Source organism: Ranitomeya imitator, chromosome 6 (genome assembly GCF_032444005.1).
Source record: "Ranitomeya imitator isolate aRanImi1 chromosome 6, aRanImi1.pri, whole genome shotgun sequence".
Lineage (NCBI taxonomy): Eukaryota > Metazoa > Chordata > Amphibia > Anura > Dendrobatidae > Ranitomeya > Ranitomeya imitator.
Genome location: NC_091287.1, coordinates 80,267,584 through 80,291,133, shown reverse-complemented (window position 1 = coordinate 80,291,133; position 23,550 = coordinate 80,267,584). Strand labels below are relative to the sequence as shown.

Here is a 23,550-nt window from a genome sequence, read left to right as displayed (position 1 = left end):
TTTGGTTGTCGTCTCGTTATATTCCTATGACAGTTTCCTCTCCTAAGTTTAAGCCTTGTTTCATTGGTCCGTATAGGATTTCTGAGGTTCTTAATCCTGTGTCTTTTCGTCTGACCCTTCCAGCTTCTTTTTCCATCCATAATGTATTCCATAGGTCAGTGGTCCCCAACTCCAGGCCTCGAGGGCCGCCAACAGTGCAGGTTTTCAGGATTTCCTTAGTATTGCACAGGGGTTGGAATCATCACCTGTGCAGATGATCACATTACCTCCGATGCAATACTAAAGAAACCCTGAAAACCTGCACTGTTGGCGGCCCTCGAGGCCTGGAGTTGGGGACCCCTGCCATAGGTCATTGTTGCGGAGATACGTGGCACCTGTGGTTCCATCCGTTGATCCTCCTGCCCCAGTTTTGGTTGAGGAGGAGTTGGAGTATATAGTGGAGAAGATTTTGGATTCTCGTATTTCGAGACGGAAGCTCCAGTACCTGGTTAAGTGGAAGGGTTATGGTCAGGAAGATAATTCCTGGGTCTATGCCTCTGATGTTCATGCTGCCGATCTGGTTCGTGCATTTCATTTGGCTCATCCTGGTCGGCCTGGGGGCTCTGGTGAGGGTTCGGTGACCCCTCCTCAAGGGGGGGGTACTGTTGTGAATTCTGTGGTCAAGCTCCCTCCTGTGGTCATGAGTGGTACTGCGGCTGGTTCTGTCTATGAGCTTCCTCTGGTGGATGTGAGTGGGGCTGCGGCTTCTGAGTTTCCTTCCTCAGGTGATGAGGTTAAGTCGTTAGGTGCTGCTCTATTTAACTCCACCTAGTTCTTTGTTCCTGGCCTCCAGTCAATGTTCCAGTATTGGTCTTGCTCTCTCTCCTGGATCGTTCTTGTGGCCTGTCTTCACTGCATAAGCTAAGTTCTGCTTGTGTTACTTTTGTTTGCTATTTTTTCTGTCCAGCTTGCTATATTGGGTTTTCTTGCTTGCTGGAAGCTCTGGGACGCAGAGGGAGCACCTCCGTACCGTTAGTCGGTGCGGAGGGTCTTTTTGTGCCCTCTGTGTGGTTGTTTGTAGGTTTTTGTGTTGACCGCAAAGCTATCTTTCCTATCCTCGGTCTATTCAGTAAGTCGGGCCTCACTTTGCTACAATCTATTTCATCTCTGTGTTTGTATTTTCATCTTTGCTCACAGTCATTATATGTGGGGGGCTGCCTTTTCCTTTGGGGAATTTCTCTGAGGCAAGGTAGGCTTATTTTTCCCTCCTCAGGGCTAGCTAGTTTCTCAGGCTGTGCCCGAGGCGCCTAGGTCTGGTCAGGAGCGCTCCACGGCTACCTCTAGTGTGGTGTGATAGCATTAGGGATAGCGGTCAGCAGAGTTCCCACGTCTCAGAGCTCGTCCTATGTTATTAGTAACTATCAGGTCACTTTGTGTTCTCTTAACCACCAGGTCTATTGTGGTTCTGAATCACCAGTTCATAACAGAAACCGTCCCGGAGGTGGGACTTTCCGTCATCATGAGACGCACCACAGCCGGCATTCATACCCCCTTGGTGCCGGACACCGCCTCCTCAGCGTAGTCCCACCTCCGGGACGGTTTCATGGTATAAGGGGACACATCTATATATATAATTGTCTAAGGGTTTTTCCGTCTGTCTGTCTGTCTTTCTGTCTGTCTGTCTGTCCTGGAAATCCCGCGTCTCTGATTGGTTGAGGCCGCCAGGCCTCGACCAATCAGCGACGGGCACAGTATCGACGTAGAAATCCCGCGTCTCTGATTGGTCGAGGCCGCCAGGCCTCGACCAATCAGTGATGGGCACAGCGACGATGATGTCATAAAGGACGTAGACATCCCGCGTCTGATTGGTCGAGGCCGCCAGGCCTCGACCAATCAGCGACGGGCACAGTCTCGACGTAGATGTCATAATGGTTGCCATGGCGACGATGATCTCATAAAGGTTGCCTCGACCAATCAGCGACGGGCACAGTCTGCCGCGAATTCTGGAATCATCATTGTCCATATACTACGGGGACATGCATATTCTAGAATACCCGATGCGTTAGAATCGGGCCACAATCTAGTATTTTATAAGTGTTAAGTTCAGTGTCTACAAGGAGCATAACTAAAAGAGCCACCTGTTCCTTGTACCATGTGAAAAAACCACAGACATGTTAGTTTGTTACGTGCAACGAGAATAAAATGCTTCATGCACAAGTACACACTGATGACACATGGATTACATACTGGTGCCTGGGAAAAAGGAGTACAGTTCGCGCTGTTCCCAGGTACCGGGTGCTGAAGACAGCTCTGATCATTGTTGCCCGGTCACCCTGAGATCAACGCGACCAGGCGACAATGATGGAAGTTGTATTCATCACTCGCTGTGTACATCATATGTAAATTTAAGAATTAAATTAAAAAATTGGTGTGAGCTCCCACGTAATTTTCTGTTGTGAATTCTGTGGCAGAGCTCCCTCCTGTGGTCACAAGTGGTACTGCGGCTTCTGAGTTTCCTCCCTCAGGTGATCTGGTGAGGTCGTTAGGTGCTTCTCTACTTAACTCCACCTAATGCTTTGATCCTGGCTTCCTGTCAATGTTCCAGTGTTGGACTTGCTTTTCCCTGGATCATTCCTGTGGCCTGCTGCTCTGCATAGCTAAGTTCTTCTTTGCTATTTGTTTGCTATTTTTTCTGTCCAGCTTGTCTAATTTGTTGCTGGAAGCTCTGAGACGCAAAGGGTGTACCTCCGTGCCGTTAGTTCGGTACGGAGGGTCTTTTTGCCCCCTTTGCGTGGTTTTCTTTAGGGTTTTGTGTAGACCGCAAAGTGACCTTTCCTATCCTCGCTCTGTTAAGAAAGTCGGGCCTCACTTTGCTGAATCTATTTCATCTCTACGTTTGTCTTTTCATCTTAACTCACAGTCATTATATGTGGGGGGCTGCCTTTTCCTTTGGGGTATTTCTCTGAGGCAAGGTAGGCTTATTTTCTGTCTTCAGGCTAGTTAGTTTCTCAGGCTGTGCCGAGTTGCATAGGCAGAGTTAGGCGCAATCCACGGCTGCCTCTAGTGTTGTTTGGAGAGGATTAGGGATTGCGGTCTGCAGAGTTCCCACGTCTCAGAGCTCGTTCTATGATTTTGGGTTATTGTCAGATCACTGTGTGTGCTCTGACCGCTATGTCCATTGTGGTACTGAATTGCCTTTCATAACAGTACAGGAAGCCCAAAGTACTAATGATTCTCAATAGAGGGAAAAAAGAAGTTCTGATACCATTTTTTTTTCTTTGCACTGTGTTTTGCCTTTTTTTTCCCCTAGACATTTGGGTGGTTCAGTACACAGGTGTAGCGATGGACATTAGAAGTCTGTCTTCATTTGTGGATCAGCTCTCGGCAAGAGTACAAAAGATTCAAGACACTATTGATCAGAAATCTATGTTAGAACCAAGAATTCCTATTCCTGATTTGTTTTTTGGAGATAGAACTAAGTTTCTGAGTTTCAAAAATAATTGTAAACTATTTCTGGCCTTGAAACCTTGCTCCTCTGGTGATCCAGTTCAACAGGTTTTGATTATTATTTCTTTTTTGCGCGGCGACCCTCAGGACTGGGCATTTTCTCTTGCGCCTGGAGATCCTGCATTAAGTAATATCGATGCATTTTTCCTGGCGCTCGGATTGCTGTACGATGAACCTAATTCAGTGGATCAGGCAGAGAAAAATTTGCTGGCTCTTTGTCAGGGTCAGGATGAGATAGAGGTATATTGTCAGAAATTTAGAAAGTGGTCCGTGCTCACTCATTGGAATGAATCTGCGCTGGCAGCTATGTTCAGAAAGGGTCTCTCTGAAGCCCTTAAGGATGTCATGGTGGGATTTTCTATGCCTGCTTGTTTGAATGAGTCTATGTCTTTGGCCATTCAGATCGGTCGACGCTTGCGTGAGCGTAAATCTGTGCACCATTTGGCGGTATTACCTGAGCTTAAACCTGAGCCTATGCAGTGCGATAGGACTTTGACCAGAGTTGAACGGCAAGAACACAGACATCTGAATGGGCTGTGTTTCTATTGTGGTGATTCCACTCATGCTATCTCTGATTGTCCTAAGCGCACTAAGCGGTTCGCTAGGTCTGCCACCATTGGTACGGTACAGTCAAAATTTCTTCTGTCCGTTGCCTTGATCTGTTCTTTGTCATCGTGTTCTGTCATGGCATTTGTGGATTCAGGCGCTGCCCTGAATTTGATGGACTTGGAGTATGCTAAGCGTTGTGGGTTTCTCTTAGAGCCCTTGCAGTGTCCTATTCCATTGAGAGGAATTGATGCCACGCCTTTGGCCAAGAATAAGCCTCAATACTGGACCCAGCTGACCATGTGCATGGCTTCTGCACATCAGGAGGTTATTCGCTTTCTGGTGTTGCATAATCTGCATGATGTGGTCGTGTTGGGGTTGCCATGGCTACAAGCCCATAATCCAGTATTAGATTGGAAATCCATGTCGGTGTCCAGCTGGGGTTGTCAGGGGGTACATGGTGATGTTCCATTTCTGTCAATTTCGTCATCCACCCCTTCTGAGGTTCCAGAGTTCTTGTCTGATTACCGGGATGTATTTGATGAGCCCAAGTCCGATACCCTACCTCCGCATAGGGATTGTGATTGTGCTATCAATTTGATTCCTGGTAGTAAATTCCCAAAAGGTCGACTGTTTAATTTATCCGTGCCTGAGCACGCCGCTATGCGCAGTTATGTGAAGGAATCCCTGGAGAAGGGGCATATTCGCCCGTCATCGTCACCATTAGGAGCAGGGTTCTTTTTTGTAGCCAAGAAGGATGGTTCGTTGAGACCTTGTATAGATTACCGCCTTCTAAATAAGATCACGGTTAAATTTCAGTACCCCTTGCCATTGTTATCTGATTTGTTTGCTCGGATTAAGGGGGCTAGTTGGTTCACCAAGATAGATCTTCGTGGTGCGTATAATCTGGTGCGAATCAGGCGAGGAGATAAATGGAAAACTGCATTTAATACGCCCGAGGGTCATTTTGAGTATCTAGTGATGCCATTCGGACTTGCCAATGCTCCATCAGTGTTTCAGTCCTTTATGCATGACATCTTCCGAGAGTACCTGGATAAATTCCCGATTGTGTACTTGGATGACATTTTGATCTTCTCGGATGATTGGGAGTCTCATGTAGGTTCTGTAGAAGGACGTAGATCTGTGGATTTATTATGATGGAATATAGGCTGAACTGGATGGACAAATGTCTTTTTTCGGCCTTACTAACTATGTTACTATGTTACTATGTTACTATGTGAAGCAGGTCAGAACGGTTTTTCAGGTCCTGCGTGCTAATTCTTTGTTTGTGAAGGGATCAAAGTGTCTCTTTGGTGTGCAGAAGGTTTCATTTTTGGGGTTCATCTTTTCCCCTTCTACTATCGAGATGGATCCTGTTAAGGTCCAAGCCATCCATGATTGGACTCAGCCGACATCTCTGAAAAGTCTGCAAAAGTTCCTGGGCTTTGCTAATTTTTATCGTCGCTTCATCTGCAATTTTTCTAGTATTGCCAAACCATTGACCGATTTGACCAAGAAGGGTGCTGATTTGGTCAATTGGTCTTCTGCTGCTGTGGAAGCTTTTCAAGAGTTGAAGCGTCGTTTTTCTTCTGCCCCTGTGTTGTGTCAACCAGATGTTTCTCTTCCGTTCCAGGTCGAGGTTGATGCTTCTGAGATTGGAGCAGGGGCTGTTTTGTCGCAGAGAGGTTCTGATTGCTCAGTGATGAAACCATGCGCTTTTTTTCCCAGGAAGTTTTCGCCTGCTGAGCGAAATTATGATGTGGGCAACCGAGAGTTGCTGGCCATGAAGTGGGCATTCGAGGAGTGGCGTCATTGGCTTGAAGGAGCTAAGCATCGCGTGGTGGTATTGACCGATCATAAGAACTTGACTTATCTCGAGTCTGCTAAGCGGTTGAATCCTAGACAGGCTCGTTGGTCGCTGTTTTTTGCCCATTTTGACTTTGTGATTTCGTACCTTCCGGGCTCTAAAAATGTGAAGGCGGATGCTCTGTCTAGGAGTTTTGTGCCCGACTCTCCGGGTTTGTCTGAGCCGGCGGGTATCCTCAAGGAAGGAGTAATTGTGTCTGCCATCTCCCCTGATTTGCGGCGGGTGCTGCAAAAATTTCAGGCTAATAAACCTGATCGTTGTCCAGCGGAGAGACTGTTTGTCCCTGATAGGTGGACCAATAAAGTTATCTCTGAGGTTCATTGTTCGGTGTTGGCTGGTCATCCTGGAATCTTTGGTACCAGAGAGTTAGTGGCTAGATCCTTTTGGTGGCCGTCTCTGTCGCGGGATGTGCGTGCTTTTGTGCAGTCCTGTGGGATTTGTGCTCGGGCTAAGCCCTGCTGTTCTCGTGCCAGTGGGTTGCTTTTGCCCTTGCCGGTCCCGAAGAGGCCTTGGACACATATCTCTATGGATTTTATTTCAGATCTTCCCGTTTCTCAAAAGATGTCAGTCATTTGGGTGGTCTGTGATCGCTTTTCTAAGATGGTCCATCTGGTACCCTTGTCTAAATTGCCTTCCTCCTCTGATTTGGTGCCATTGTTCTTCCAGCATGTGGTTCGTTTACATGGCATTCCAGAGAATATCGTTTCTGACAGAGGTTCCCAGTTTGTTTCAAGGTTTTGGCGAGCCTTTTGTGGTAGGATGGGCATTGATTTGTCTTTTTCCTCGGCTTTCCATCCTCAGACTAATGGCCAGACCGAACGAACCAATCAGACCTTGGAAACCTATCTGAGATGCTTTGTTTCTGCCGATCAGGATAACTGGGTGTCCTTTTTGCCTTTGGCTGAGTTCGCCCTTAATAATCGGGCCAGCTCGGCTACCTTGGTTTCGCCATTTTTCTGCAATTCTGGGTTCCATCCTCGTTTCTCTTCAGGACAGGTTGAGTCTTCGGACTGTCCTGGTGTGGATACTGTGGTGGACAGGTTGCAGCAGATTTGGACTCATGTAGTGGACAATTTGACCTTGTCCCAGGAGAAGGCTCAACGTTTCGCTAATCGCAGACGCCGTGTGGGTCCCCGACTTCGTGTTGGGGATCTGGTTTGGTTATCTTCTCGTCATATTCCTATGAAGGTTTCCTCTCCTAAGTTTAAACCTCGTTTCATTGGTCCGTATAGGATTTCTGAGGTTCTTAATCCTGTGTCTTTTCGTCTGACCCTTCCAGATTCTTTTTCCATACATAACGTATTCCATAGGTCATTGTTGCGGAGATACGTGGCACCTATGGTTCCATCTGTTGATCCTCCTGCCCCGGTTTTGGTGGAGGGGGAATTGGAGTATATTGTGGAGAAGATTTTGGATTCTCGTGTTTCTAGACGGAAACTCCAGTATCTGGTTAAATGGAAGGGTTATGCTCAGGAAGATAATTCCTGGGTTTTTGCCTCTGATGTCCATGCTCCCGATCTTGTTCGTGCCTTTCATGTGGCTCATCCTGGTCGGCCTTGGGGGCTCTGGTGAGGGTTCGGTGACCCCTCCTCAAGGGGGGGTACTGTTGTGAATTCTGTGGCAGAGCTCCCTCCTGTGGTCACAAGTGGTACTGCGGCTTCTGAGTTTCCTCCCTCAGGTGATCTGGTGAGGTCGTTAGGTGCTTCTCTACTTAACTCCACCTAATGCTTTGATCCTGGCTTCCTGTCAATGTTCCAGTGTTGGACTTGCTTTTCCCTGGATCATTCCTGTGGCCTGCTGCTCTGCATAGCTAAGTTCTTCTTTGCTATTTGTTTGCTATCTTTTCTGTCCAGCTTGTCTAATTTGTTGCTGGAAGCTCTGGGACGCAAAGGGTGTACCTCCGTGCCGTTAGTTCGGTACGGAGGGTCTTTTTGCCCCCTTTGCGTGGTTTTCTTTAGGGTTTTGTGTAGACCGCAAAGTGACCTTTCCTATCCTCGCTCTGTTAAGAAAGTTGGGCCTCACTTTGCTGAATCTATTTCATCTCTACGTTTGTCTTTTCATCTTAACTCACAGTCATTATATGTGGGGGGCTGCCTTTTCCTTTGGGGTATTTCTCTGAGGCAAGGTAGGCTTATTTTCTATCTTCAGGCTAGTTAGTTTCTCAGGCTGTGCCGAGTTGCATAGGCAGAGTTAGGCGCAATCCACGGCTGCCTCTAGTGTTGTTTGGAGAGGATTAGGGATTGCGGTCTGCAGAGTTCCCACGTCTCAGAGCTCGTTCTATGATTTTGGGTTATTGTTAGATCACTGTATGTGCTCTGACCGCTATGTCCATTGTGGTACTGAATTGCCTTTCATAACAATTTTCATAACTAGCAGAGTGAAAGACCACGGCTAATGTTACTAATCTGGGAAAGGGGACTATATCCCAAAAAGTTACCATGCTATTAATAACAGCTCACAGCTGTTTGCTTAGTGTGAAGGATGGGGGGGATGTAATGGCAGCTTAAGGTACCGTCACATTTAGCGACGCTGCAGCGATCTAGACAACGATCCCGATCGCTGCAGCGTCGCTGTGTGGTCGCTGGAGAGCTGTCACACAGACAGCTCTCCAGCGACCAACGATGCGAAGTCCCCTGGTAACAAGGGTAAACATTGGGTTACTAAGCGCAGGGCCGCACTTAGTAACCCGATGTTTATCCTGGTTACCAACGTAAACGTAAAAAAAAAAAACACTACATACCTACATTCCGGTGTCTGTCCCCCGGCGCTGTGCTTCTCTGCACTGACTGTGAGCACCAGCCGGAAAGCACAGCGGTGACGTCACCGCTGTGCTCTGCTTTCCGGCCGGCGCTTACACAGTGCAGAGATGCACAGCGCCAGGGGACAGACACCGGAATGTAAGTATGTAGTGCTTGTTTTTTTTTACGTTTACGCTGGTAACCAGGGTAAATATTGGGTTACTAAGCGCGGCCCTGCGCTTAGTAACCCGATGTTTACCCTGGTTACCAGTGAAGACATCGCTGAATCGGCGTCACACACGCCGATTCAGCGATGTCTGCGGGAGTCCAGCGACGCAATAAAGTTCTGGACTTTCTGCTCCGACCAACGATGGCACAGCAGGATCCTGATCGCTGCTGCCTGTCAAACTCAATGATATCGCTAGCCAGGACGCTGCAACGTCACGGATCGCTAGCGATATCGTTCAGTGTGAAGGTACCTTTACAATAGTCCTGTAAGAATGTGTACAGTAGCTGTAAGAAGACACCTAGCTCTAGCTCTGCAGGTGGTCCTAGCTAGAATCCAGCTCTTACAGGAAGACCCCATGTGGACTCAACCCATACGGTCTGCAACTAGGATTTCATAAGGAGAAAATTGACTTATTTTATGTACTGGCCACACACCGGTTATATTTCTGAGATTGCCAGAACATGGCGGATGCCTGGCTGGGTCTCAACTCTCAACCCATTCTAGCACCCAGAGGCATGAAGATACCTAGAACAGCCTGTAGAAACCAGATAGCAAAACTGTGTTTGGTCTTAACGTGTAGCAGGGGCCCACCTGGATCCGATGACGCCAGAACTGCTGCCCTAGGACCCACTAGAAAGAAGTTATAATCTTTCATAGGTTTTGGAGTTTGCAGCTGAAGAGGTAAGGGGAGGGGATTTATAGTGTACTGTCTAGTGTGCCCTTAGGGCAATTAAATATATAATTTAATCTTGAGCTACTTACTTACCTTGATCCAAGAATCCACAAGTCTGCTTAGCTTAATTTTCCATGCTACCAAGGCTGGTTTCTGGCCAATATAATCCCATTAACGGGCCCGGATTTTATTGAACGAGGAATTGATAAGGTTCTCTTTCACTGGGGCTGGTGAATGGGGCCTCTCAGCCTGTCAGGGTTGTGGTCGAGTGTGGTGTCACGTCAGTGACTGTGTGGGTCCCCTGCTCTAACTGCCTTCTTTGGTTGAAGTGAAAATCTCTACCAATCTGACCTTACGTGCTCCTAGGGGGTGCGGAACGTCACATTAGTACAAGTTGGGATACCTTACCATGTGATCCCGCTGACGTAATATTGATATTAGGTGGGGTGACAAGTAGCGGATCCTTCACACTTAGCCTTTACTGGTTAGTTTATGGGGGAACTCCCAAAAACTGTCTTGGGTCCCCAGCAAATTCTAACCAGCAAAGGCTACGCAGACAGCTGTGGGTTTGATATTAATAGCACAGGAAGGGGCCAGGGATATTGTATTGACCTCACCCTCCCAGGCTACCAACTTCAGCCCTCCGCTGCCCCAGAAATGGCACATCCATAAAATGCACAAAATCTGGCGCTTGGCCTTGCTCGTTTATCTTAACCACGAATCTCACCAGCACTTTTTTCATGTACAGGAATCATCAAGATGTGTGAAGGGGGCCTAAAAGTGAACACATTTTTGAAAGTTATAGAATCTTAAAACAATGATTCATCATTGTTGTTTCTCCAATTTTCTGGAGTAATTTGCTCCGTTTTAGTGGTTTTAGTTTTTGCACCTTATTCTTATTGTGTTTTATTTTTTTCTTTCTCTTTTAAGTGATTGATCCTATTCATCATTGCTTTTGTGCCTGAGTCTGATTCATCAATTGCAACTTTTTAAAAAGTTGCAAAATTTGGCACAACTCCACTCCAGTCCAAAGAGTAATTTTCCGCACTTAAATCAAAAAGTTTCATTTTTTTCATTATCTTGAAAAAAAATATTAGTATTAGAACAAAAGCCCTTTTTTAAAATTTTGAGCCAAATTCATTAACTGCATGCTCCATTTTGATGAATCTGAAACATTATAGATCAGTGAAAACCACAAGATAAGAAAAAGAAAAGCATCTTAAAAAACCTCAAATGGTAAATCGCTGCCTTGTAAATTTTCATTGACAACTTTGCTCACGCAGATGTTTTAGACAGATTAATGAAATGTGACTTTTTCCAAATTACCCTTTTTTTACATCACTCCAAATTTTTCCTGTTGTTATTTTTCTGGAGGAGGTACATTTTCACCTCCAGATATCACTGTATCCATGTCCTGTTGGAAGTATAAAAGTGACCACAGGAAACATAATTGGTAGCATTATTTATTAACGGCTATTAAAGTGAACCTGTCACCAGGTTTGGTCGATACAAGTTACGGCCACCACCTTTCAGGGCTTATCCACAGCATTCTATAATGCTGTAGATAAGCCCCCGATCCGACCTGCAAGAGAAGTAAAATAAGTTTTATTATACTCACCTGAAGTATCCAATGAGTGTCGCAGATCCTGGTCCGGCGCCACCCATCTTCTTGTGATGCCGCCCTCCTACTTGCTCCATGGCTCCCCGGCATCACACTCCTGCGTAGACGTACTTATCTGCCCTGTCGAGGGCAGAGCAAAGTACTGCAGTGCGCAGGATCCGGGAAAGGTTAACGAGGCCCAGCGCCTGCACACTGCAGTACTTTGCTCTGCCCTTGAGAGGGCAGATAAGTACGCCTGCGCAGGATCACGATGCCGGGGAGCCATGAAGCAAGCAGGAGGACGGCACCGCAAGACGATAGGAGGTGCCGGACCAGGACCTGCGACACCCTTTGGACCGAACCCCCCTGCAGGTGAGTATAATAAAACTTATTTTTCTTCTCTTGCAGGTCGGATCGGGGGCTTATCTACAGCATTGTACAATGCTTTAGGTAAGGCCTGAAAGGTGATGGCCATATCTTATATCAGCCAAACCTGGTGACAGGTCCCCTTTAATATTTTCCTTTATTTGTTAAATTGATAATGATTACAATGATATTTCATTGTTTTGCTTGTATCATATCAGTTATTTTATATTCTGCAGTGGTTTTCATGGATGTCCAATGGAAGCAAGAAAAGGAAAGATATCAAAGAAGGGGATACAGAGATCAACAACATTCACCCCACAACAGAATCCTTACTGGATGAAAGTCAAAAGCAAAATGCGTATGTATTATGTTTTCAGACATAAGCTCTTATCGTCAGCTGGGTCCTCTGTCTTCTTTACAGTGTGAGCTCTTATTGTCAGCTGGGTCCTCTGTCTTCTGTACAGTGTAAGCTCTTTTGGTCAGCGGGGTCCTCTGTCTTCTGTGCAGTGTAAGCTCTTATGGTCAGCTGGGTCCTCTGTCTTCTGCACAGTGTGAGCTCTTATGGACAGCAGTGTCCTCTGTCTTCTGTACAGTGTAAGCTCTTATGGTCAGCTGGGTCCTCTGTCTTCTGTACAGTGTGAGCTCTTATGGACAGCAGTGTCCTCTCTCTTTTGTACAGTGTGAGCTCTTATGGTCAGCAGCGTTCTCTCTCTTTTGTACAGTGTGAGCTCTTACAGTCACCTGGGTCCACTGTCTTCTATACAGTGTGAGCTCTTATGGTCAGCTGGGTCCACTGTCTTCTATACAGTGTGAGCTCTTTTGGACAGCAGTGTCCTCTCTCTTTTGTACAGTGTGAGCTCTTATGGTCAGCAGCGTTCTCTCTCTTTTGTACAGTGTGAGCTCTTACAGTCACCTGGGTCCACTGTCTTCTATACAGTGTGAGCTCTTATGGTCAGCTGGGTCCTCTGTCTTCTGTACAGTGTGAGTTCTTATGGTCAGCTGGGTCCTCTGTCTTCTGTACAGTGTGAGCTCTTATGGTCAGCTGGGTCCTCTGTCTTCTATACAGTGTGAGTTCTTATGGTCAGCTGGGTCCTCTGTCTTCTTTACAGTGTGAGCTCTTACAGTCACCTGGGTCCTCTGTCTTCTATACAGTGTGAGTTCTTATGGTCAGCTGGGTCCTCTGTCTTCTTTACAGTGTGAACTCTTATGGTCAGCTGGGTCCTCTGTCTTCTGTACAGTGTGAGCTCTTATGGTCAGCTGGGTCCTCTGTCTTCTGTACAGTGTGAGTTCTTATGGTCAGCTGGGTCCTCTGTCTTCTGTACAGTGTGAGCTCTTATGGTCAGCTGGGTCCTCTGTCTTCTGTACAGTGTAAGCTCTTTTAGTCAGCGGGGTCCTCTGTCTTCTGTACAGTGTGAGCTCTTATGGACAGCAGTGTCCTCTGTCTTCTGTGCAGTGTGAGCTCTTATGGACAGCAGTGTCCTCTCTCTTTTGTACAGTGTGAGTTCTTATGGACAGCAGTGTCCTCTGTCTTCTATGCAGTGTAAGCTCTTATGGTCAGCTGGGTCCTCTGTCTTCTGCACAGTGTGAGCTCTTATGGTCAGCAGCGTTCTCTCTCTTTTGTACAGTGTGAGCTCTTACAGTCACCTGGGTCCACTGTCTTCTATACAGTGTGAGCTCTTATGGTCAGCTGGGTCCTCTGTCTTCTGTACAGTGTGAGCTCTTATGGTCAGCTGGGTCCTCTGTCTTCTGTACAGTGTGAGTTCTTATGGTCAGCTGGGTCCTCTGTCTTCTGTACAGTGTGAGCTCTTATGGTCAGCTGGGTCCTCTGTCTTCCATACAGTGTGAGTTCTTATGGTCAGCTGGGTCCTCTGTCTTCTTTACAGTGTGAGCTCTTACAGTCACCTGGGTCCTCTGTCTTCTATACAGTGTGAGTTCTTATGGTCAGCTGGGTCCTCTGTCTTCTTTACAGTGTGAACTCTTATGGTCAGCTGGCTCCTCTGTCTTCTGTACAGTGTGAGCTCTTATGGTCAGCTGGGTCCTCTGTCTTCTGTACAGTGTGAGTTCTTATGGTCAGCTGGGTCCTCTGTCTTCCATACAGTGTGAGTTCTTATGGTCAGCTGGGTCCTCTGTCTTCTGCACAGTGTGAGCTCTTATGGACAGCAGTGTCCTCTGTCTTCTGTGCAGTGTAAGCTCTTATGGTCAGCTGGGTCCTCTGTCTTCTGCACAGTGTGAGCTCTTAGGGACAGCAGTGTCCTCTGTCTTCTGTACAGTGTAAGCTCTTATGGTCAGATGGGTCCTCTGTCTTCTGTACAGTGTGAGCTCTTATGGATAGCAGTGTCCTCTCTCTTTTGTACAGTGTGAGCTCTTATGGTCAGCAGCGTTCTCTCTCTTTTGTACAGTGTGAGCTCTTACAGTCACCTGGGTCCACTGTCTTCTATACAGTGTGAGCTCTTATGGTCAGCTGGGTCCTCTGTCTTCTGTACAGTGTGAGTTCTTATGGTCAGCTGGGTCCTCTGTCTTCTGTACAGTGTGAGTTCTTACAGTCACCTGGGTCCTCTGTCTTCTATACAGTGTGAGTTCTTATGGTCAGCTGGGTCCTCTGTCTTCTGTACAGTGTAAGCTCTTATGGTCAGCTGGGTCCTCTGTCTTCTGTACAGTGTGAGTTCTTATGGTCAGCTGGGTCCTCTGTCTTCTATACAGTGTGAGTTCTTATGGTCAGCTGGGTCCTCTGTCTTCTTTACAGTGTGAGCTCTTACAGTCACCTGGGTCCTCTGTCTTCTATACAGTGTGAGTTCTTATGGTCATCTGGGTCCTCTGTCTTCTTTACAGTGTGAACTCTTATGGTCAGCTGGGTCCTCTGTCTTCTTTACAGTGTGAGCTCTTATGGTCAGCTGGGTCCTCTGTCTTCTGTACAGTGTGAGCTCTTATGGTCAGCTGGGTCCTCTGTCTTCCATACAGTGTGAGTTTTTACAGTCACCTTGGTCCTCTGTCTTCTGTACAGTGTGAGTTCTTATGGTCAGCTGGGTCCTCTGTCTTCTGCACAGTGTGAGCTCTTATGGACAGCAGGGTCCTCTGTCTTCTGTACAGTGTAAGCTCTTATGGTCAGCTGGGTCCTCTGTCTTCTATACAGTGTGAGTTCTTATGGTCAGCTGGGTCCTCTGTCTTCTTTACAGTGTGAGCTCTTACAGTCACCTGGGTCCTCTGTCTTCTATACAGTGTGAGTTCTTATGGTCAGCTGGGTCCTCTGTCTTCTTTACAATGTGAACACTTATGGTCAGCAGGGTCCTCTCTCTGTTGTACAGTGTGAGCTCTTATGGTCAGCAGGGTCTTCTGTCTTCTGTACAGTGTGAGCTCTTATGGTCAGCAGGGTCCTCTCTCTGTTGTACAGTGTGAGCTCTTATGGTCAGCAGGGTCCTCTGTCTTCTGTACAGTGTGAGCTCTTATGGTCAGCAGGGTCCTCTGTCTTCTTTACAGTGTGAACTCTTATGGTCAGCAGGGTCCTCTCTCTGTTGTACAGTGTGAGCTCTTATGGTCAGCAGGGTCCTCTGTCTTCTGTACAGTGTGAGCTCTTATGGTCAGCAGGGTCCTCTGTCTTCTGTACAGTGTGAGTTCTTATGGTCAGCTGGGTCCTCTGTCTTCTGTACAGTGTGAGCTCTTATGGTCAGCTGGGTCCTCTGTCTTCCATACAGTGTGAGTTCTTATGGTCAGCTGGGTCCTCTGTCTTCTTTACAGTGTGAGCTCTTACAGTCACCTGGGTCCTCTGTCTTCTATACAGTGTGAGTTCTTATGGTCAGCTGGGTCCTCTGTCTTCTTTACAGTGTGAACTCTTATGGTCAGCTGGCTCCTCTGTCTTCTGTACAGTGTGAGCTCTTATGGTCAGCTGGGTCCTCTGTCTTCTGTACAGTGTGAGTTCTTATGGTCAGCTGGGTCCTCTGTCTTCCATACAGTGTGAGTTCTTATGGTCAGCTGGGTCCTCTGTCTTCTGCACAGTGTGAGCTCTTATGGACAGCAGTGTCCTCTGTCTTCTGTACAGTGTAAGCTCTTATGGTCAGATGGGTCCTCTGTCTTCTGTACAGTGTGAGCTCTTATGGATAGCAGTGTCCTCTCTCTTTTGTACAGTGTGAGCTCTTATGGTCAGCAGCGTTCTCTCTCTTTTGTACAGTGTGAGCTCTTATGGTCAGCTGGGTCCTCTGTCTTCCATACAGTGTGAGTTCTTATGGTCAGCTGGGTCCTCTGTCTTCTTTACAGTGTGAGCTCTTACAGTCACCTGGGTCCACTGTCTTCTATACAGTGTGAGCTCTTATGGTCAGCTGGGTCCTCTGTCTTCTGTACAGTGTGAGTTCTTATGGTCAGCTGGGTCCTCTGTCTTCTATACAGTGTGAGTTCTTATGGTCAGCTGGGTCCTCTGTCTTCTTTACAGTGTGAGCTCTTACAGTCACCTGGGTCCTCTGTCTTCTATACAGTGTGAGTTCTTATGGTCATCTGGGTCCTCTGTCTTCTTTACAGTGTGAACTCTTATGGTCAGCTGGGTCCTCTGTCTTCTTTACAGTGTGAGCTCTTATGGTCAGCTGGGTCCTCTGTCTTCTGTACAGTGTGAGCTCTTATGGTCAGCTGGGTCCTCTGTCTTCCATACAGTGTGAGTTTTTACAGTCACCTTGGTCCTCTGTCTTCTGTACAGTGTGAGTTCTTATGGTCAGCTGGGTCCTCTGTCTTCTGTACAGTGTAAGCTCTTATGGTCAGCTGGGTCCTCTGTCTTCTATACAGTGTGAGTTCTTATGGTCAGCTGGGTCCTCTGTCTTCTTTACAGTGTGAGCTCTTACAGTCACCTGGGTCCTCTGTCTTCTATACAGTGTGAGTTCTTATGGTCATCTGGGTCCTCTGTCTTCTTTACAGTGTGAACTCTTATGGTCAGCTGGGTCCTCTGTCTTCTTTACAGTGTGAGCTCTTATGGTCAGCTGGGTCCTCTGTCTTCTGTACAGTGTGAGTTCTTATGGTCAGCTGGGTCCTCTGTCTTCTGCACAGTGTGAGCTCTTATGGACAGCAGTGTCCTCTGTCTTCTGTACAGTGTAAGCTCTTATGGTCAGATGGGTCCTCTGTCTTCTATACAGTGTGAGTTCTTATGGTCAGCTGGGTCCTCTGTCTTCTATACAGTGTGAGTTCTTATGGTCAGCTGGGTCCTCTGTCTTCTTTACAATGTGAACACTTATGGTCAGCAGGGTCCTCTCTCTGTTGTACAGTGTGAGCTCTTATGGTCAGCAGGGTCTTCTGTCTTCTGTACAGTGTGAGCTCTTATGGTCAGCAGGGTCCTCTCTCTGTTGTACAGTGTGAGCTCTTATGGTCAGCAGGGTCCTCTGTCTTCTGTACAGTGTGAGCTCTTATGGTCAGCAGGGTCCTCTGTCTTCTTTACAGTGTGAACTCTTATGGTCAGCAGGGTCCTCTCTCTGTTGTACAGTGTGAGCTCTTATGGTCAGCAGGGTCCTCTGTCTTCTGTACAGTGTGAGCTCTTATGGTCAGCAGGGTCCTCTGTCTTCTTTACAGTGTGAACTCTTATGGTCAGCAGGGTCCTCTCTCTGTTGTACAGTGTGAGCTCTTATGGTCAGCAGGGTCCTCTGTCTTCTGTACAGTGTAAGCTCTTATGGTCAGCAGGGTCCTCTGTCTTCTTTACAGTGTGAACTCTTATGGTCAGCAGGGTCCTCTCTCTGTTGTACAGTGTAAGCTCTTATGGTCAGCAGGGTCTTCTGTCTTCTGTACAGTGTGAGCTGTTATGGTCATCAGGTTCTCTTTCTCTTCTGTACAATGAGAACTTTTATCATCAGTGCAGACTTCTCTCTCACCTATAAAGTGTAAGTTTCTCTTTCTTTCTCCATTCCAGTATTGAAATGTATTCGACTAGTCAGCTAATTCAATTTTCAAAGCAATGATAAGTTTGTTTGTTTTTTTACTGGATAATCGCTTTAATTTGTACTTTTCTTGTTTTAAGGAAAGAAAATGAAAAAGATGGGAGCAAAGAGAAAACAAAGGCTGTTGGTCCCATCAAAATTGTAAGTAACTATTGTTTTATGGAATATACGTGAATATATACATCTTGTAAACTAAATATTAATAAGCAATATTAAAAATGTACAATTGTATGTTAATTGTGTATAGCAGTTTATTATTATTCTATTATAATATCTTATGGATAAATACTTTTATTTATAAAGTGCATAGAACACCTTTAAAGGGGGTGTCCTGTTGTAAGAAAATTGATTTAATGTTTATCAAGTGAAAAAAAATCTTATATGTAATAATTTTCTTGAATTAAGAAAGCTGTTCCTATCTTGAAATATGAATCCATGGTCTCAAGAATTGCACTCTCGATTGTGTTTTGACACAAGAGAAGATGTCAATGAGGAGTATGAAGGACGCTCACTGACTGAATCATTTCAGTTGTAGCGGTATCTGAAAGGGGGCTGGCTTAGCAATTTATGTAATCCAGCCAGCCAGCCAGCTTCTTTGTTGCGTGGTTCTCATATGCTACTGTTGAAAATAAGCTAAATAAGCGTACTAAGTATATTAGTAAGTTTCAACTTTCATCACTTTACAACACATTAAAACCCCTTTTATTTTAAGTGCAACATTTTCAAAGTATACTTTAAAGAAAGTATAGGAAGGGTTGAAAACAAACAGCGTGCTCTGTCATCTATGATTGAACAGGCATAACCACTGTTGGACTAATGTTTCTTAGATCCACCAAAAGAAAATATGGGCCCCGATTCATCATTTGCAGGTTTTTTAAAGTCATTTTCTTTTTTTGTCTTGTGGTATCAGCTGCCGTTTTTGAAGTCAAATTCTTTAAAATGCCACAAGCAATTCATGAATTTGGCGCAAATAAAAATGGTCTTTTTTCTGTATTGTGACTCACACATTTCACAGATTAATGCAAAAATTGCACCAAAATTCTAGCCTACTCAAAATAACATCATGGGGGGAGGGTTTGCATCAAATTTTCCTACCTTTTTGATCGAAAGTATCTGGAATCACTAAAGTCGAAAATAAAAAACAGGCAACCACAGATAAAATAAGCTTAAAAAAATTCACCACTAGAATAATGAATTTGGTGCAAACAAAAAAAGACTTAAAATACACAAAACTAGACATTAAAAAGGACATGTACAAAATCCCAACATACAAAGAAAATGACAAATTGGTTTGCGAGCTTCTGTGGAAACCCCAATTATAAAAGGCACTAATCGTTGAGTAGATATAAACATATCAACATTAAGAGATATGGTGAGTGCATACAAATAAATATAATGTAGTCATCGGGTATCTATACCCAGGCAATGGTGGAGGTTGGAGTACCAGCTAATATGTACCATAGCTTGCAAAAGCTTTCACACCCACCTCCCTTGGCTTTTTACTGTATTTGGTTAGATTACAACCTGTTTTAAAATATTTTTGTAATCCAGTTTGTATGTGATGCATTAGCACTAAATAGTCTAAGTTGGTGACGTAAAGTGAGAAAAATATAGGCATAAATTAAATTTATGGGATCAAATAACTAAAAATTGACATGTGCATATGTATTCACCCCTTCTGCGATGAAGCCCCTAAACATTTCTGGTTCAAGCAATTAGCTTCATAATTCACATGCTTAGTGAAAGGAAGTCGACCTGTGTACAATCGAAGTGTCACGTGTCTGTCAGTATATACACTTTTTACCTTTTCTAAAAGGCTGCAGAGGCTGCAACACCATTAAGCAAGAGGCACAACTAACCAAAGACCATAAAGAGCAAGCAGAGATCCAAACAAGTCAGGGACAAAGTTGTTGAGAAGGAAAAGTCATGGTTGGGTTATAAAAAAAATCCCAATCTCTGATGATCCCCTGGAGCACCATCAAATCCATTATTATTAAATGGAAAGAACATGGTATCACAACAAACCTTCCAACAGAGGGCCACCCACCAAAACTCTCATCCCAGGCAAGGAGGGTATTAATCAGAGAGGCAGCACAGAGACCAAAGTTAACTCTAAAAGAGCTGCAGAGTTCCCAAGCAGAAACTGGACTATCTGTCCATACAATCACAATAAGCCGTACACTCCATCGAAGTAGCCATTATGGAAGAGTGCAGAAAAAAATCCTTTACTTGCACGCAAAAATTGTTATACTTATTTTGAGCTTGCCAAAAGACATGTGAGAGACTTTTCAAATGTATGGATGAAGATGCTGTGGTCAGATGAGACCAAAATTGATGTTTTTGGCCATCAATGTATATGCTATGTCTGGAACTACACTAGCACAGCTTATCACCTTAAGAAAATCATCCCCACAGTGAAATATGGAAGTGGCAGCATCATGCTATGGGAATGTTTTTCAGTTGCAGGGACAGGGAAAATGGTCCCAATCGAAGGGAAGATGGATGGTTCGAAATTCGGGATATTCTTGATCAAAACCTATTTCAGTCTGTCAGTGATTTGGGACTGGGATGAAGGTTCAGCTTTCAAAAAGACAATGAACCAAAGCATACTGCTAAAGGTACCTTCACACTCAGCGATGCTGCAGCGATACCGACAATGATGTCGATCGCTGCAGCGTCGCTGATTGGTCGCTGGAGAGCTGTCACACAGACAGCTCTCTAGCGACCAACGATCCCGAGGTCCCCGGGTAACCAGGGTAAACATCGGGTTACTAAGCGCAGGGCCGCGCTTAGTAACCTGATGTTTACCCTGGTTACCAGCGTAAAAGTAAAAAAAACAAACAGTTCATACTTACCGTACCTACCGCTGTCTGTCCCCGGCGCTCTGATTCTCTGCACTCCTCCTGCACTGACTGTAAACACAGCGGCCTGACGTCACCGCTCTGCTTTCCGGCTGACCGATGCTCTCAGCAAGTGCAGGAGGAGTGCAGAGAAGCAGAGCGCCAGGGACAGACAGTGGTAGGTAAGTATGTAGTGTTTGTTTTTTTTACTTTTACGCTGGTAACCAGGGTAAACATCGGGTTACTAAGCGCAGCTCTGCGCTTAGTAACCCGATGTTTACCTTGGTTACCAGTGAAGACATCGTTGGATCGGTGTCACACATGTCGATCCAGCGATGTCTGCAGGGAGTCCAGCGACGAAATAAAGTTCTGGACTTTCCTCAGCGACCAATGATCTCCCAGCAGGGGCCTGATTGTTGGTCGCTGTCACACAGAACGATTTCCTTAACGATATCGTTGCTACGTCACAAAAAGCAACGATATCGTTAACGATATCGTTATGTGTGAAGGTACCTTAAAGCAACATTCGAGTGGTTTAAGGGGAAGCGTGTGAATGTTTTGGAGAGGCCTAGTCAAACCCCACACCATAATCCAATTTAGAATCTGTGATCAGATTTGAAGATTGCTGTTCACCAGAGTAAACCAGCTAACTTGAAGGAACTGGAGCAGTTTTGACTTGAGAAATGGGCAAAAATGACAATGACAAGATGTTGAAAGCTCTTAGAGACTTATCAAAAGCGACTTGCAGTTGTAATTACCACAAAAGGAGGCTCTAGAGAATACTGACTTTAGGGGGTGAATGTTTATCCACACTGAAGTTTTCAGTTATTTTGTCCTATTTATTGTTTGCTTTACAATAATTAAAAAAAAAAAAATTGTAGACGTGTTTTTTACATGAACTGATGCAAACCCTCAAAAAAAGTGAAATTCCAGGTTGGGAGGTAGAAAGAAAAATATGAAAACTGCCAAAGAGGATGGATACTTTTGCAGACCATTTGAGGGATACATATTAGCTGGTACTCCAATCTCCACCATTGCCTGGGTATATACACTTGAAGGAAACGTAGCACTTAATCCTAGTGAAATGCCATAACTTTATAAGTCAGGAATTTCAGGAAATTAGTAAAATTTGCAAATCATATTAGCAGAGTCGATAATTCCGATAGGTTTTCACATTTTACAAGTCTGACATGCAAGCTTGGTTTATTCTTGCAATACTAAACTTGAATCTTATTTCCTTTATATTTGATTCCTTTTTTTAGTTTCGATATGCAAATGGGCTGGATGTGCTCTATATGATCATTGGGTCCCTTGGTGCACTCTGCAATGGGCTCTGCCTTCCTGTAATGCACATTGTGTTTGGTGAAATGACCGACAGTATCTTGTGTCACAACTCATCCATACAAAATTTATGTAAGAACATTAAAGCTAACGTTGAGAGAAAAAATGTTTTTAAAGAAATGTACTGTACTACTTAACTTCATCCATGATATAGATAAGTTCTAAATTGAGCTGAGAAAAGCTGACGAGGCATAGTTCTTTATTGCTTGCCAAACTCTACAAAAAGGCTACTATCAATGCATTTTATTTAAATTGGTTAGGAAGTTATTAAATTGCTAAGGAAGTTTTCACTTGACTTGCTTTTTCTATCTGCTGTCATTCTCCTGCAATGAGAACCTTTTTCTTTCATTGTGTACAGCTTGGGAGCTCACCCACTAGTGCTTGGACAGACCCTGGCCGAGAGTGTGCAGCAGTTACACTACAGGAGAGGAGGTATCACCTAACATACCAGCCACCTCTCTCAAGCCCAATAACTAATAAACACAGCAATTAGCTGCTTATCTCTATCCCCCTCCCTTTCAGCTCCTAACTTGCTGTCTTTATCAATCCTGTTAAATCACAATAGCCGCTGTGCAGCATCACGGCTCCCCATGTCCCAAGCCCTGTGCTTGTTCAAATGCAATTGCATCTCTATGTGAAAATATTGTGATAACAGTGTACAGTAGACTCAAAACAAACAAATGATCATTGAAAGTGTTACAGCAGAATTTGTGTTAAGCTTTATAGTTCCACTAATACAACAGCTCTGCTACTCACCAGAATTGTCACTTGAGGGAAAGTGTTCGTCCTGCCTGAAACCAAGAAGTTGCTTGGCGATAACTTAAGAATAACCCTTTAATGTTCAGGTTTAGTGTTAACATTTGCCATTTACATCTAGCATAACTATGTTAATAATATTATAATTATAATATGTATATTGTCATGTTTTCTGTTTACAGCTAATTGTGAACAGTTCAAACCAATAGAAGAACAGATGACACTGTAAGTTGTGTATATTTACCTCCTAATATCTGTTATAGAAGTGTATGTTCATCTTACTGGCAGTCATTTTCTCCAATTCCCCACGTACTTATATTTTGTGAAATCAAATAACTGTTGAAATCTAATATGTCAGGACTTTCTTATCTTTGACAGAAGAGGTCTAATTAGATCCTGTATGGATCCAAACAATATTAATCTGATGTGTGTGGTCAACTGAAAGCTGCACAATGGACACTTGTATATACAATCTACACTGCTCAAAAAAATAAAGAGAACAGTAGAATACCACATCCTAGATATCTCTGAATGAAATATTCCAGTTGCAAATTTGTATTCATTGCATAGTGGATGTCATGTCCGCACATACTTACCAGTCTTCTTCCATCCCTCGGCGCACTCACGATCCTGTCCCTCGCCGCTCTGCCTCTTCTTTCGCTGGCTCACGGCGTCCGGTGTCTTTGCGCATGCGCGGTCGCGTCTCCTCCATCGCTGAGCCCTCTGGGAGGTCGCGACCTGATGGCTCCGCCCCAACATGGCGGCGCCCATCGGGTATTTCTTCCCGGCGTCTTTCCAGGTAAGACGCCTTTGCTTTGTAGGTGCACTGTCTGCTGTCAGCGTTCCTATGCCCTAGGCTCCCCAGTATTAGTATCTCTTCCCTGCTTGGTTCTTTCTGTGTCTCTGTTCCGTGTTCCTGCCATGTCCTGCCTAGTTCCTGTGTTCCTGCTGTGTCCTGCCTAGTTCCGTGTTCCTGCCGTGTCCTGCCAAGTCCTGTGTTCCTGCCGTGTCCTGCCCAGTTCCGTGTTCCTGCCGTGCCCTGCCAAGTTCCGTGTTCCTGCCGTGTCCTGCCAAGTTCCGTGTTCCTGCCGTGTCCTGCCTAGTTCCTGTGTTCCTGCTGTGTCCTGCCTAGTTCCGTGTTCCTGCCGTGTCCTGCCAAGTCCTGTGTTCCTGCCGTGTCCTGCCCAGGTCCGTGTTCCTGCCGTGTC

At 45.3% G+C, this 23,550-nt stretch overlaps 1 protein-coding gene across 1 annotated transcript in view; it reads left to right on the top strand.

Annotated features, from left to right (window-relative positions):
- The window catches only part of LOC138641968 (ATP-binding cassette sub-family B member 5-like), a 189,792-nt gene that overhangs the window by 116,411 nt on the left and 49,831 nt on the right, over positions 1 to 23,550 (top strand). Inside the window, exons 2-5 of the mRNA XM_069729813.1 lie at positions 11,742 to 11,863; positions 17,486 to 17,546; positions 21,508 to 21,658; positions 22,525 to 22,567. Coding sequence (XP_069585914.1) covers positions 11,742 to 11,863; positions 17,486 to 17,546; positions 21,508 to 21,658; positions 22,525 to 22,567 — 377 coding nt within the window. The remainder of the gene's footprint in view (positions 1 to 11,741; positions 11,864 to 17,485; positions 17,547 to 21,507; positions 21,659 to 22,524; positions 22,568 to 23,550) is intronic.